The sequence below is a fragment of the Lactuca serriola genome, chromosome 2 (genome assembly GCF_051521515.1).
Source record: "Lactuca serriola cultivar US96UC23 chromosome 2, Lser_US96UC23_V15, whole genome shotgun sequence".
Classification (NCBI taxonomy): Eukaryota; Viridiplantae; Streptophyta; class Magnoliopsida; order Asterales; family Asteraceae; genus Lactuca; species Lactuca serriola.
The window spans coordinates 198,312,876-198,326,669 of NC_136409.1; the positions used below are offsets into that span (position 1 = coordinate 198,312,876).

Consider the following 13,794-nt stretch of genomic DNA (forward strand, 5'->3'; position numbering starts at 1 on the left):
GCTCGGAGAGCTAGAGGAGCAGCGGTTCAGGGGATTGTCGAGTAGCAGCCAGAGGTTTATCAGCAGGGCTCAGCAGTTCAGGTGAGTCTCATTCCAGTAGGAATGGGTCTAAGGCCACAATGCCGGCCCGTTTAGCTAGCAGTAGTTTTCGGATGTTGATCTGATATAGTAGTTAGTATGTTTGATGCCTTCGTGGCTCAGACAGGATTTATGTGTTATGTGTTCCGGGCTACGGCCCGAAGTAGTATGCAGTATACGTGTGTTCATGCTAGTTGATATGTTTATGTTATGTTCTGTTCAGTTAGCCCGGACTTCGGTCCGATGCAGGGGACAAGGTCCCAGTTAGTCCGGACTTCGGTCCGATGCAGGGGGCAAGGCCCCAGTTAGCCCGGACTTCGGTCCGATGCAGGGGACAAGGTCCCAGTTAGTCCGGACTTCGGTCCGATGCAGGGGACAAGGTCCCAGTTAGTCCGGACTTCGGTCCGATGCAGGGGGCAAGGCCCCAGTTAGCCCGGACTTCGGTCCGATGCAGGGGACAAGGTCCCAGTTAGTCCGGACTTCGGTCCGATGCAGGGGACAAGGTCCCAGTCAGTTTCCGGACTTCGGTCCGATGCAGGGGGCAAGGCCCCAGTTAGTCCGGACTTCGGTCTGATGCAGTGGGCAAGGCCCAATATGTGCTTTATATGTTTTTGTGTGGTATGTGGTAGATTGGGGGAGCTCACTAAGCTTCGTGCTTACGGTTTTCAGTTTTGGTTTCAGGTACTCAGTTTTCAAAAGAGGAGCTCGGGAAGATTGCAGAGCACACACCATAGTCAGTTAGCCTGGGAATGTTTGACTCTGATAATGATATTATGTTTTGAATTTAATACTCAAAAGTTATGTTTGACTTATGATACGTTGTTATAAATCTATTTTTAGTAATGTTTAAAAGAAATTTTTAGTCATGATTTTTGGGTCGTTGCACCAAGGTTTCTAGGGTTACATATACACCATAGGAGTGTTAGAATGCTTAAAAATCATCAGTGGTATCAGAGCCTAGGCTTGTTTTCTTTATACTTGATGTAAACTTCTTGAAAAAGTCAAAATTTTGTTCACTGTTCAGTGGACTCGCCGAGTCCATTGGGGGACTCGATGAGTCCAAGTGCAAACTCATCCTACTCGTCGAGTAGGCTTTTGCACTCGGCGAGTAGGAGGCCCTGTGTGGAGATTTTCAAGTTTTGCTGCTGGAAATGGACTAGAATCATCAATCATTACCCTAAACTTTTTGGACTTATAAAAACTGTTTTTGGTGTGGTAATGATTATGCTAATCCATTTTCCATGGTTATTATCAATTTTTCAAGTTTTATATATGTTTATATGATCCTTGAAATTGTTGATATGAATGTTCATACTTGTGAGTTTTAGTAGATCATAAGAATTATTTGCAAATTTTTTGTTTGTGTAATTCTTGATCTAAATGCCAATTAATGGACTCCATAACTTGTCCTCAAGTTATGGAATTCCAAAAGTATTTTCTTTAAAACCATTAAAACTCATAAGTTATAGAAATGAAATTTTTTTGAATAGTTTCAAAACTTGCCCTTAAGTTTTGGAATTTGTAAGCTCTCACACACACTTTAATTTCAAACCCTAGAGTTTTAAAAGTTAAAATTCAACCCTTATACTTTATAGTATCATAAATTAATAATATATATATATATATATATATATATATATATATATATATATATATGCATAAGAGCAAGTCAGTCTTACCGTTAGTAGGCCTCATTCACGAAGTCGGTCTATAAGGGGGTATAAGGTTGTTGCCTATAGATTGGCAGCTTAATGGGTGTCCACTCTCACCCACCGCTTCCTTGATTGGTGGAGGGTCGTTAGCCGAACAGGTAGGACAAGGACTATAATTCTCATTATAAGTATAATGATAAATATAAAGTAACTAAACCTTTTATAAATTCCCAATCTTAGTTACTTTAGGAAAATGTGAAGATGGTGCTAACCCATGAAATTACACTTTGTACCTTACCAAGTCGTTGGTGGAGCGTGTGTAGGTAACCAACACACTAACATGGACTAGTAAGAGTGGCAAAGGGTGACTTAATGTTTATCATAGATCGGTGTAGCGTGTGTGGGTAACCGACACATCGATTAGGTGATAAAATTAAGGGTACCAAGTTAATTTGCATGGTTATTCACACCTTGTCTGGGATCCTCGACATCCCAATCACAAAATTGAGTGGGCACAATCGAGATTTAAACATGCCATTGAAAATTTCAATGAATCTCAAAAGATCTAGGAGTTTCAATCCAATTACAAGCTAATACCTATTTCATTTTTCATGGTGGAAATTGGTGAATCGTTATTCGCCTACCTTCAAATATTTTGTAGCTTGGATTACGGCATCCCTCTTCCAAGTTATAAAATATTGTGTTAGGTCCTTGCCTTAATATTTCATATTGGGTGTTCTATTAAGGACTTAAATCAACTAACTTGAATTTCTCCCATTGTAGATGTCTATTTCAGACAACTATGGTCTTCCCAAATCTCTTGGAACAATCTTTCCTAATGAAGATGATGTCCCGTGATTGGATCATGGAAATCATACTTCTCTTCCTCCACCCCCCTCCAATTATTCTCCCTGACCCACAATACTTGAAAAATTCAAGGTCACTCAAGCCTTACTTGGAATGAAACATGAAGATGGAAGGCATGTGTGTACTCACGTCTTGGAGATGAAGTCACACATCGACATGTTGAGAGTGTTGGGTGTCGAAGTCTCAAGGAAGTTGGTTGTTGATTAGGTTCTTCAACCACTTCCTAAGTCATATAGTGAGTTCTTTAAGGACTACTATGTGACTGACCACGACATGACCCTTATTAATGTTACATATTTTCTTGTTGCTGTTGAATCAGCAATGTTTTGGCGCACTAGAAAAGTAAATTTGGGTGGAAGGTCTACTTCTCAAACTTCCATGGACATTTACAATGGTAATATTGGAAGTCCAAAAAAGTTTTCTCTTCCCAATGGAAAGGGATCAGCCTTGGTCAACCCGGTTGACCAAAAGGTAAAGGGAAAGGCTAAGAATATTGTATTCTTACATTTGCGATAAGGATTTGGGATTGTGAAATGAGCATCATTGGAATCATGTTCACTTGGTCTATTTCACAAAGTAACGATCATAGACAAACATCGTGTGCATACTTTGAGTATGGCATAACTACTGTTTAGAAAACATAGTGTGCATGCTTGGAGCATGGTACAACTATCGTTTTAATTCAAGTATTAAGTTGATTATTTGAAACATTATGCAACGAATAATGTGTAATCAATATGGTGATAAATAAAAGGTGTTTTATTTATATTCATAAGTTCTGAGACCATATTAGATTCGATTATTCTTGTGTTTCAATTTGCATATTTTGACTTCCCGAATAACTAGGTTATTCAAACTCTCCACAGTCAATCATACTTTGGAAGTAGGTATGAATCAAGACTGTCATGAATTAGGCTTGTGGATGTCTAAAGTGTTTAGACATAGCAAAAGTTGCTGCAACATTCATGAGTGCTCCTAGAATAAGATTCGAGTATTGGATTAAACCCACGCTCATTTGAATCACTTCATGGATTTTATCACGGGTGATCATGAGATGATAATATCTTATAGTATTCAAATGGAGACGTGTGAGTTGTAGTTGCGCGTCAGTTGCACATTGACATATGTAAACGCAACTAGTAACTTGGTTGTTATAAAACATATCTTTGTGTGTAATTTGATGAGTAAGTACAAGCGAACATTTGGGTCAAAGTTTATCCATTCCTTTTACCCTTGGAGGGATAAAAGCGATATCTGTAGGGCCATCGATGATTAAGTGATGACACCCCTAAGTGCTTGGCCAAGCCTGGACTGATTTGATTTGTTCAATTAGTCAGTCGTCATAAATCGGAAATCGGGAAACAACAAATGGACAGAGGGAATGATTATAATCCATGTCTCAGTCCATATGATATCTAGAATGGAGGAATATATGATCCCTTATCTAATGGACACGTCATTTGACTAGGTCAGAATTCGGCAATGGCTTTAAGAGCTACGATTGCTAGTCGGGATCTTGGAGTCATACTTGAATAATAGTTTTAGACTTATCCAAGTGGGAGACTGTTGGATTAGATGTCTAAGCCCATAACTATTATTGGTATGTACTCGACCCGAGAGTAGCATGGTCCATTTGGGTTGCACTTCACCAGAACAATTTGTATGGATAGTCTTTTGAGAATAGTATGTTTATGGATTATTAATATATTATAAGCTATAATATATTAATATGAAATCATATTATTTAATTAGTATTGATCAAGAATTAATTTAGTGATCAAAAGGAACTAATTAAATATAGACTCTTATATATATATATATATATATATATATATATATATATATATATATATATATATATATATATAGAATGGGCCAAGTTCACTTAGGATGGGCTAAGCTTGCATGGATAGTCCATGGAGTTTTTAACCCATGGATCCTTTGGAAATGAAAGGTCATGGGTATTAGGGTTTACATGAATGTAACCCTAATCCTCCATACTATATAAAGAGGTCTTTGGCACATGAAATGGCACTAGTGTGTGAGTGAACAAGAGTTGGCCAATTTCTAGTGTGATTACTATTCTCTCAAGTTTTCCAAGGTGTTTTGGTGATTTATGATTCCACTTGAGGCATCCACATTATTGGTGCTAGGCTCTTGAAGCTCCAAGGAATCAACCACAAGAAAAAGGTATGTCATCCCACTAATTTTTATATTACAAGTTCCCTATGGTATGATAGTTAGGATGAGAAACTTGGAAAAATCATATTTGCATGTATAACAGAGAAAACATAGATCCAAGGTTTCTAGGGTTTCATGTACACCATCGGAGTTTAGAATGCTCAAAACTCATCAGGTTGGCCATGAAGAGAGCGATCAATGTTGTTGATTTGATGGGTCTTCTTTCATAACTATGTGACCTGCAGAGTGAGCTCTTTTTGCTTCAATCATGTATGGGCATTTCAAAATTTTCTTTGGATTAAGGAAATGCCAACCGGTGCACATAGAAGAGGCAGCTTTGTTCTTTGACAAAGGACTGCACGGGTCTATCAAGGATATGGTGGTACGTAGAGGCCCCTTTCTTTAGAGACATCCAATGGTGTCTGGCTTCCTTACGTATTCCTTTTGGTGGTTTGGGTTTGTACTCAGCATGCGAGGTTTCCTCCTACGCATTTATAATATAGCCTCGAGGGCCCAATCTTGGACATTACAAGACCACATCTTACATGATAGTGACATATGTTGGTATGGACGCTGATTACCTATGTACTTTGACTCGTCTTCGCGATATAATTATGGGATTCGACTGTAGCAGTTTCACTAATAAAGACACCCCCCCTAAATCCCAAAAAGCATTGGTGTGTGCCCCTTTTAGCAAAATCATCAAAGATATGGAAGTGGACTTCGGCATGACTGTTAGATAAAAAGCAGTTTTTGAGTGTCTTCGGGCACCTCATGCTCAGGATTTTCTGCTAACTATCCCTATTGATGGCCTCAACCGACATATGTCTCCTGTGGAGTACCGAACTATCATTCTTTACCGCCTCATGATTCCTCTATTCCCAATTGACGAGATATGCCTAGTTTTCCGCAAGGCATGTTTAGACACTTTTGGGGAACATACGGTTCATTTTAGAGAGATCCCTAGTTTCAAGTACCGACATGATATGGTTAAGGATGTTCTCTTTGATGCTTGTCAGTGTGCTGGTATTTCTGTGAAGAAAGAAGTGCGAGTGAACTTTTTGACGGACCCGCAGGATGAAAGATCCACACTCTGGACGGCTGACATTTTGGTCTTTGGATGGGTCGGAGGGAAACATGCTTGTGTGGGTCTTACTGGGGTCTCTCCTCTCATCGGGTTGAGGAGCAGAGGTTTCACAACAAGACATGCCGCTTTGAAAGTCGTTGTGTGTAAAGTAGCAAAGCACGAGAATGCATGTATAGAAAATCAACATGTGTTTGTACCTTTTGTATTTGATACATTTGGTTTTCTCGCACCAGAGGCGATGAAGCTCCTCAACAGAGTCCAACGGACCATGCATTTTAATGTTATATCTCGTAGATCCATAAATGTTGTTTTCAAAAGAATTAGTTTTGTCATCCAAAAAGGGTCAGCGACGCAACTTTTTGTCCGCTTGCCTTCTGTCGATATGTATTGAACTATATATGATTTAGTTTGAATAGTGACAATTCCAGAATTTTCTATAATTTCTATAATTCAAACGAGCTCTTAAAATAATATCCGGTGATCGAATTAATTAGGGCGTGATATTGGAATAGGGATGAATCTTTCACCTTCTTATTTACTGGTTTTTTTTAGAAAATTTATAATAATAATTATTCTTGTTAGAACTTAGAAGTACTAAAATCTAGTATAACTATCAACAAAAGACATATACTATATCAAGCGATCTAGACCAGTTAGCCATAATAAATGATAATATCTCTCGTTTTTCATTAGAGTAGAAAGATTAATTATACTTTATATCCATACTTGTTCGTGAGAAATACAAATCGTAATACAGATTCTTAAGTTCATCATCTGAATTTGCATCGAATATATTTACAAGTTCAATGTATATCGACTTTTTTCTCACTAGATATTTCATGTTCATAATATAAAATAAACATATCTTAGATTTTGAGGGATTCAAGGATGATAACCAAATCTACGGGGCTTTTACAATACTAACGGAATAACACATTTTAAAATAGGGGTCTAGGTGCAATTAACCATAAATATGATAAGAGTTCTTTTCTCTCCTTGTGGGTGGGGGGTTGGTAGCTAGGTTTATCTTGCTAATATAAAAAATAAATATATCTACTCTAACGAAAAACAAGTACATATGGTATTTATGTGTACGTAATGACTGAAGGATTAAGAAATAAAAGTTAAAAAATAAAAAATAAAAACTTTTTATCAGGATAGGAAAACTTTAAAGTTTAAACTATCAAAAGATGAGAGTACATGATATACAAATTGAAATGAGGGGTCTTAAAGCAACTAAAAGATTGAAATTTTGGAGATGCGGGGTATCGATCCCCGTACCTCTCGCATGCTAAGCGAGCGCTCTACCATCTGAGCTACATCCCCAAGTTACACTATTTTCCTTTATTTAACTTACAAATAGAATCCTCATTGTTCGAAGTTTTGTTTTGCTGACCCTTTTCTTCTTAAGCTTGTTGAATACCAAAATCGTACATGTTAATGAAAAATAGATTTTTTTTCCTTATATTTAAATTATAAGTTTTATAAAAACTACAGGTTTATAACCATAGGAAACTAAAAATAATATTATAATCATGTGAAAGTAAACGTTCTTACAAATAACAGAAAAATATAGTAATAAATGTACTAGTTAAATTATATAAAAACTTCAATGATTATTATAGTAGGCTCAAACTAATAGCCAAGTTTAAATTAACAAATAATTAACTAGATAAAAGTAGCTTAAAAGATTTATCACAATCTTTCTAAAATATTTTATAGAGTCCTTAACTTGATTTATCGTTTTTAAACGTACATCATATTTCAATAATATATATATATATATATATATATATATATATATATATATATATATATATATATATATATAAAAGAAATCTCACTATTTTTAAAAATAGATTGAATATAATAATATTATTTTTTTAAGACGTTCAAATCATTAAGCTAATAGTACAAGTAGTCATCAATAAAATAATATTAAATTTTAACTTGTGTTTTGAAACCTTATATTTCTCAACAAATTCTATCTCCTTCCCTAAATTTCGGATAATTCAAAATTTGAAACCATCAGAAAATATATGTTGATTCATATATCCCTCCTGCAGATGCCTCTTTCTTAACAAGTTTTTATTTTAATCCTTACTTGTACTTGATTTCATCATTTTTAACTTTTTGTATTTTTATCTTATAAATATATTGGGTGAAGGCTTTATTATATCAGGTTTGTTCCTAAAAAGGTTTTTACTATGTTTCTTTAATGTGTTGGCTTTGCAGGTTCAAAGAACTCAACCAAGAGGGCCAGTTAGAGCATTGTATTATCATTAGTTTGTATATTTTGGCATCTTACTTTTGCAATAAAGAACAGTTAAACACAAGATTTGACATGATTAAGGTAGTTTGTATATTTTTCATCTTGTTTAGTCTAAAAATGAAACCTTTTTCATCATTGGTCCTTATAATGTCAAGTTTCATCACATGGACTTCCTGATTACGGTGATTATTGTCCTTATTATAAGGTTCTATATAGATTTTGTTCAATATTTTAAGGTTTCGAGAACCTAAATCAATATGAATCCTTGAATTACATACCATCGTTGAAAATGTTTTAATTTGTGACCAAATTTGGTTTAAAATCACAATGAACAAGTTGACACCTGAGTATTTTGGCCTTCTCAAAGGCCTATTTTTCGATTTTTGAATCACAACACCTGATATTCTAAAGGTTTATTTTTATAAACTATTATTTATATATTTTAGCATTTTACTTAGTATGACATTAAATTAATAAAGGAATTAAGGAAAAAAAAAAAGAGGACGATAAACAGTACAAGTGGTTTGGGTATGTATAAATGGAAGTAATAACCATTTAGGGGGTGTTTGGCAAAAAAGTTTATTGCTTATTAATTTATTAGCTTACAAGTTAATGACTAAGTGTAGGGTAACTTATGAAAAAATGACGTATTAGAGGTTCCCCACCGGAATAAGTTATTTTAATCCAAACACTTTTTTAACTTATAGTGATGTGGAACCTAATAAGTTGTTTTAAAAAAGCTTAGTCAAACACCTCCTTAATATGGTATGGTAATGCTCTTGAAAAATAGGTGTCATTTAATATTCATTTTTCGAAGTGAACGAAAAATGGTTTTAACTCTAAAGAGATCAAATTATTCGCCGCCCGCCGCTTTGCACGGGTAGACGGCTAGTATATATATATATTGAAATAATTAAATATATTATAGTACATTTACATCCCTATTATGATAAAATAATAGTTTTTATTGGCACATGACATCATATTAAACCTACTTAGTCACATAGCATCATTATTTCAAATTTCAATATTCTTTATCTAATCTCTGCAATTAAGACATTAAATATCAACCATTAATATAAAATTTGTTTTCCATTAATATGAAATACTTAAAGTATATATGTATATTTTACCTTTGTATATCCGTTTATAACCAATACCTGCAATTAAAGGTATTAAATTACTTATTACATGAGATCAAACATTATTTGTATATCAAAACAAAAGAAATAACTTATTAATATAAAATTTGTTAAGAAAGTTTAGGATATTTCAATGTTCAAACAGGACCGTTCCAAACATATTTTGAGCTTAGGACGAGAGAAAAATTTGGGCCTTTAAAATACATAAATGATATCAAATTTTTATAATAACTCAATAATTGAAAGAAAATTACTTATATTATCTTCTAAATATAACAATTTTCATAAAAAATTTGAGCCGTTTTGAAAAATGGGTCCTGGACAGTCGTCCCTATCACCCATCCTCTGGAACGGGCATGTGTTCAAATTGACTGCTCAATTTGTACACTAAAACATATTTTTATCAAAAAGTATATTGTAATTATTAGAAAAGTCAAACTATTACCCAAAATTGCAAGTATTCTCCGATAAACAAAAGTCCCGATAGATAAAAAAAAAAATAAAAATAAATAAATATATAATTTCAATTGTGACGGATAAATCTTAAAAAAAAAAAAAAAAAAAAAAAAAAGTATTTACCGTATCATTAAATCATAGAACTACATATTTCGAACTTCTAAATAGAGTCATGAGGTCCATAGAAACTAGGCGACTATCATGTAAAAGAAACTAGGTCACTGTCATGTAAAAGAAAGTTACAAAAATTGTATAAAATCATTAATTTTTTCATTTTTTTACACATGACATAAAGAATGTCTCATCTATCCTAAACATTTTATTCGACCATTATAAATTCACATGATTAAAATCATGTAACTTTTTAAATTTATAAAATTTTAGAATAATTGATTAATTATTATGATTTTTAACTATTAATATTCGTTTAATTTTATAACCGTGGTTCCCACAAGTTATAACCTAATATATAAATATAATAAACGTTGAACACATTATATAATCGCATAATCTCTATGGAATATGAATTTTATAAATGACATATTAATGAATATTCGATAGAATAACTTATTTAGTGAAGAAATAATAAATATTTGATTTTAAATATAATTTCAGGTCTAAAATGAAATGCTATAGAATGGAGTGTGTTTAATGTACAAAACACAAATGCAAAATAAGCACCTAAAGTGGTTAATAGAAAAAAAAAGGTTCAATCTCATGACTTTTCAATGGTTATGTCAATTAATAATAAGTTATAAAACAAAGAAAAATTAAATATCTTCTATTTTTGTTCCTACAAATCTTCCTACTAAGTTAAATGATGACATGTGTCACGTAGTATATTATAATATCAAGTAAAATAAATTCTCATTAGCGATGCTATAGTAATGTGTAATCACTCGTTTTAAATGAAAAGTTTAATATTGTGACGAGTAATACGCTTACCGAATACGGATCATAACTTTTAAACAAAGTTAATACAATTAAAACAACAATAACAAATCCATCATTAAGTTCAATAAAAATGCTAAAAGAATTAAGAGTTTTGATATCACTAAACATGTTGAAGTTCTTAAACGATAAAACAATCAAATCCGTACAGTCCTAGATAAAATGTGATCTCCGTATCAGATCCCACCATTTCCAAGAGGCTGTCTGGAGGTGTCACCAGAAGCCCATGCTTTATAATCTTTCACCAACTGCACATACACACTTTTTAATTTTTCTCATTTATTTTCTTAATACATCATTTATCCATACAACACTTAATGTGAGAAAAAAAGACATGCCTGTGCCATGAAGCGAGGAAGCATAATCTTGAGTATCTGCTCAAGAACTTGAGTGCCACTTGATTCAATAGTTCCAATTGGAATTGCTTGAAAAGGGAATGGAATCTCAATGCTAACCTGAAATAATAGTTGCAACATTGAACTAGTTTTAAGATTCTAGAAAACTTAAAGAAGCCGATATCAATTTTGAAGTTTGAAGAGTTGAGCCCAAAAGTAACTAAGTAAGATAGATATATTTAAGAGTAAATTACGCAAATGGTCCCTATGGTTTAGTGTAATTTACGCGTTTGGTCCCTAACTTATTTTTTTTAACTCCGAAGATCTCTACTGTTTGTTTTTGTTATGTGCTTGGTCCCTGTCTTAACTAAAAAGACTATTTTACCTTTGATATTTTAATTTATTTAAATGAACACACCCCCAACCCCACCCCCTCACCTTACCTTACCTACTCCGCTAATTTTTCCTATTTAAATAATTGTCTTTTTAGGTAAGACAGGGACCAAACGCGTAACAAAAACAAACTATAGGTACCTAGCGTGTAACAAAAGTAAAGAGTAGGGACCTTCCGAGTTAAAAATATAAGTTAGGGACCAAACACGCAAATTACCCCAAACCATAGGGACCATTTGTGTAATTTACTCTATATTTAAATAATCACCTCGATAACAGTGTCGGATGTGAGTTTTTGCAAGGATGAATTGCTCTGGTTGTTCGTATCACATGATATTTGATTCACCATAGAAGCTGCATGCCCATACGAAACCAGTGTCAATGGACTCCTGAAAAAGCATTATGTGATATAACTTAGAACAAAATTAATAGCCTCAAAATTCTCCCATGCTATATGAGCTTCAGTGTTTACTTTTAGATCCATGGCGTTTGGTTCAAAGAAAGGGATTGGAATTTGTCACGTGTTTGGATGTCAGGAATGGAATTCGTGAGCGAGAAGAAGGAAAGCAGATGGAGATAAAGCCATACGCAGCAGTCATATTTATCTCAAATTAATGAATTCTTATCAATATTTGAGTTCATAATGGAATTTCATCTGATCTCATAAATCAACAGCATGTTCCCAACTCAACCTATTGATAAAAGCAAGTAAGAAGATAAGAGGCTAAATAATTGATCACCTTCAAATTTATTATTTTGTGCAACCACGATCGGTGACCCCTCAAGCTGCAGTAAGTTAAAAATGCAATAATTATTCATGCCACAACACCATAAATGGCAGTAAGATGAAGAGGAGAATTCGGAGACTTAAAATACCTTACAGGACAAGAGGTTAATAGAACAGCCATTAGGTTGTTCTTCAACTCGAACTAACAAAACAGGGCAAACCTCAAAAGCAAAGAACTTGAATTTGTACACATAACACCTGAAAGTCTTGTCATCTATCCTTTCGATTCTTTGAGCATCCAGAACAGAGTATTGGCTTGCAGGAAGGCTCATATATTCCACTGTCATTCACAACATAAATGAAACCAAAACGGATAAGTCATAAGTGTACACCCCCAAAAAATTGTAAATTTTCCCACTTTAGCTACTACAATTAAATCAGTTGATTAATTCTAATCAATAACTAGTTGTTTCATGTAATCTATTTGTCAAATTCGAACAACTAAAAACAGCACTCACATAATGAGAACATTACAAGCTCACAACATACATGAACACGTTTTATGCAATTGAATTGAAAGCATGATTTCGGAATCAATCAGAAGAAAACAAACGAAAAGCATGTGAATCATATAAAAAAAACGAGCAGAAGATGAAACATTACGTAGAGGGCGTTCGAGTGGTCGAACTGAAACGGATTCGGTTCGACGAGCAACGAATCGAGCTTTTGGTGCAGAAGAAGAATCAGCTGAAACGGAAAGTGAGGGCTTCGCCGTATCATCTGAATTCAATGACGATGAAGATGATGTTAACCCAAAATAGGCACTACGGGGACTGACTGAATGAGGATTAGCAGGGTTTTTTCTGAATTGAGTTGAAATTGAACAAGAACGTGACGAATAATAAGAACTAGAGTTCAATGCCATTGTAGAAAGAAGATAAAAAAAAATATTGCTTATTTGATTTGTGTTATCTCACAGGTTAGAGGGAAATGAGATAACTGATTGAACAGGGGATGTGTATGGTACGGGTACCGATCATGTGGTATAGAATTAGCCCACGGGTGCGAGGTTCTATCTTGGGCTCATGTTAGCTTAAATATACATAAACCTACTAACATGCCCGAGTGCTAAATGGCGCGCCTTTAGCTACAAAACCGACAACCTACGAAGAATATGTCAAAGAAAATAAAATAAAATTATGGTTGTGAGGTAATTTGTATATTTGTTCTTTAACATATTTTTTTCATTTGGAATGTTTATATCGTTCGTTTTTGTTGCGTGTTTGGTCCCTGTTTTATCTAAAAAGATTATTTTGCTCTTGAATTTTTAATATATTTAAATAAGGTGGGTAGGTAAGGTAATGTGAGATGAACATGAGGTTGTGGTGTTTTTATTTAAATAAATTAAAAAAATCAAGCGCAAAATAGTCTTTTAGGTAAAACAAAGACCAAATGCAACAAAAATAAATATTATGGGCCTTCCAAATTAAAAAAAAAATATATGAACCAAACGTGCAAATTACACCAAACCATAGGGACCATTCGTGTAATTTACTCAAGAAAATACTTATTTATAAATTTTTTACAAAGGTTTTATAATTTCTGTTTTATTTAGGGTAAATTTTACAAGAAATATTATGTTTTTATAAAAAT

At 33.8% G+C, this 13,794-nt stretch overlaps 1 protein-coding gene and 1 non-coding gene across 2 annotated transcripts; both read right to left on the bottom strand.

Annotated features, from left to right (window-relative positions):
• Window positions 1-7,118: 7,118 nt before the first annotated feature.
• TRNAA-AGC (transfer RNA alanine (anticodon AGC)) lies at window positions 7,119-7,191 on the bottom strand. Its single transcript has one exon. It is a non-coding gene; the product is annotated as a tRNA-Ala (tRNA).
• A 3,527-nt stretch (window positions 7,192-10,718) lies between these two features.
• On the bottom strand, window positions 10,719-13,158 carry LOC145088046 (RAP release 2, galactose-binding-like domain protein, putative (DUF1997)). Its single transcript, XM_079026240.1, has 6 exons — window positions 12,805-13,158; window positions 12,291-12,481; window positions 12,155-12,200; window positions 11,683-11,768; window positions 11,025-11,141; window positions 10,719-10,934 (listed from the first exon to the last, which is right to left on the bottom strand). The coding sequence occupies exons 1-6, from the start codon at window positions 13,064-13,066 to the stop codon at window positions 10,863-10,865; spliced, it is 774 nt and encodes a 257-aa protein (XP_078882366.1). The 5' UTR covers window positions 13,067-13,158; the 3' UTR covers window positions 10,719-10,862.
• Window positions 13,159-13,794: the final 636 nt, after the last annotated feature.

Bases quoted from the DNA above. Each gene is read 5' to 3' on its own strand.
- LOC145088046 (XM_079026240.1), bottom strand. From the start codon at position 13,066: ATGGCATTGAACTCTAGTTCTTATTATTCGTCACGTTCTTGTTCAATT. The intron at 12,201-12,290 runs GTATTTTAAGTC...AACTTACTGCAG, and splicing joins TTAACCTCTTGTCCTGTAAG to CTTGAGGGGTCACCGATCGT. The intron at 11,142-11,682 runs GTGATTATTTAA...CTATTATTTCAG, and splicing joins CATCCGACACTGTTATCGAG to GTTAGCATTGAGATTCCATT.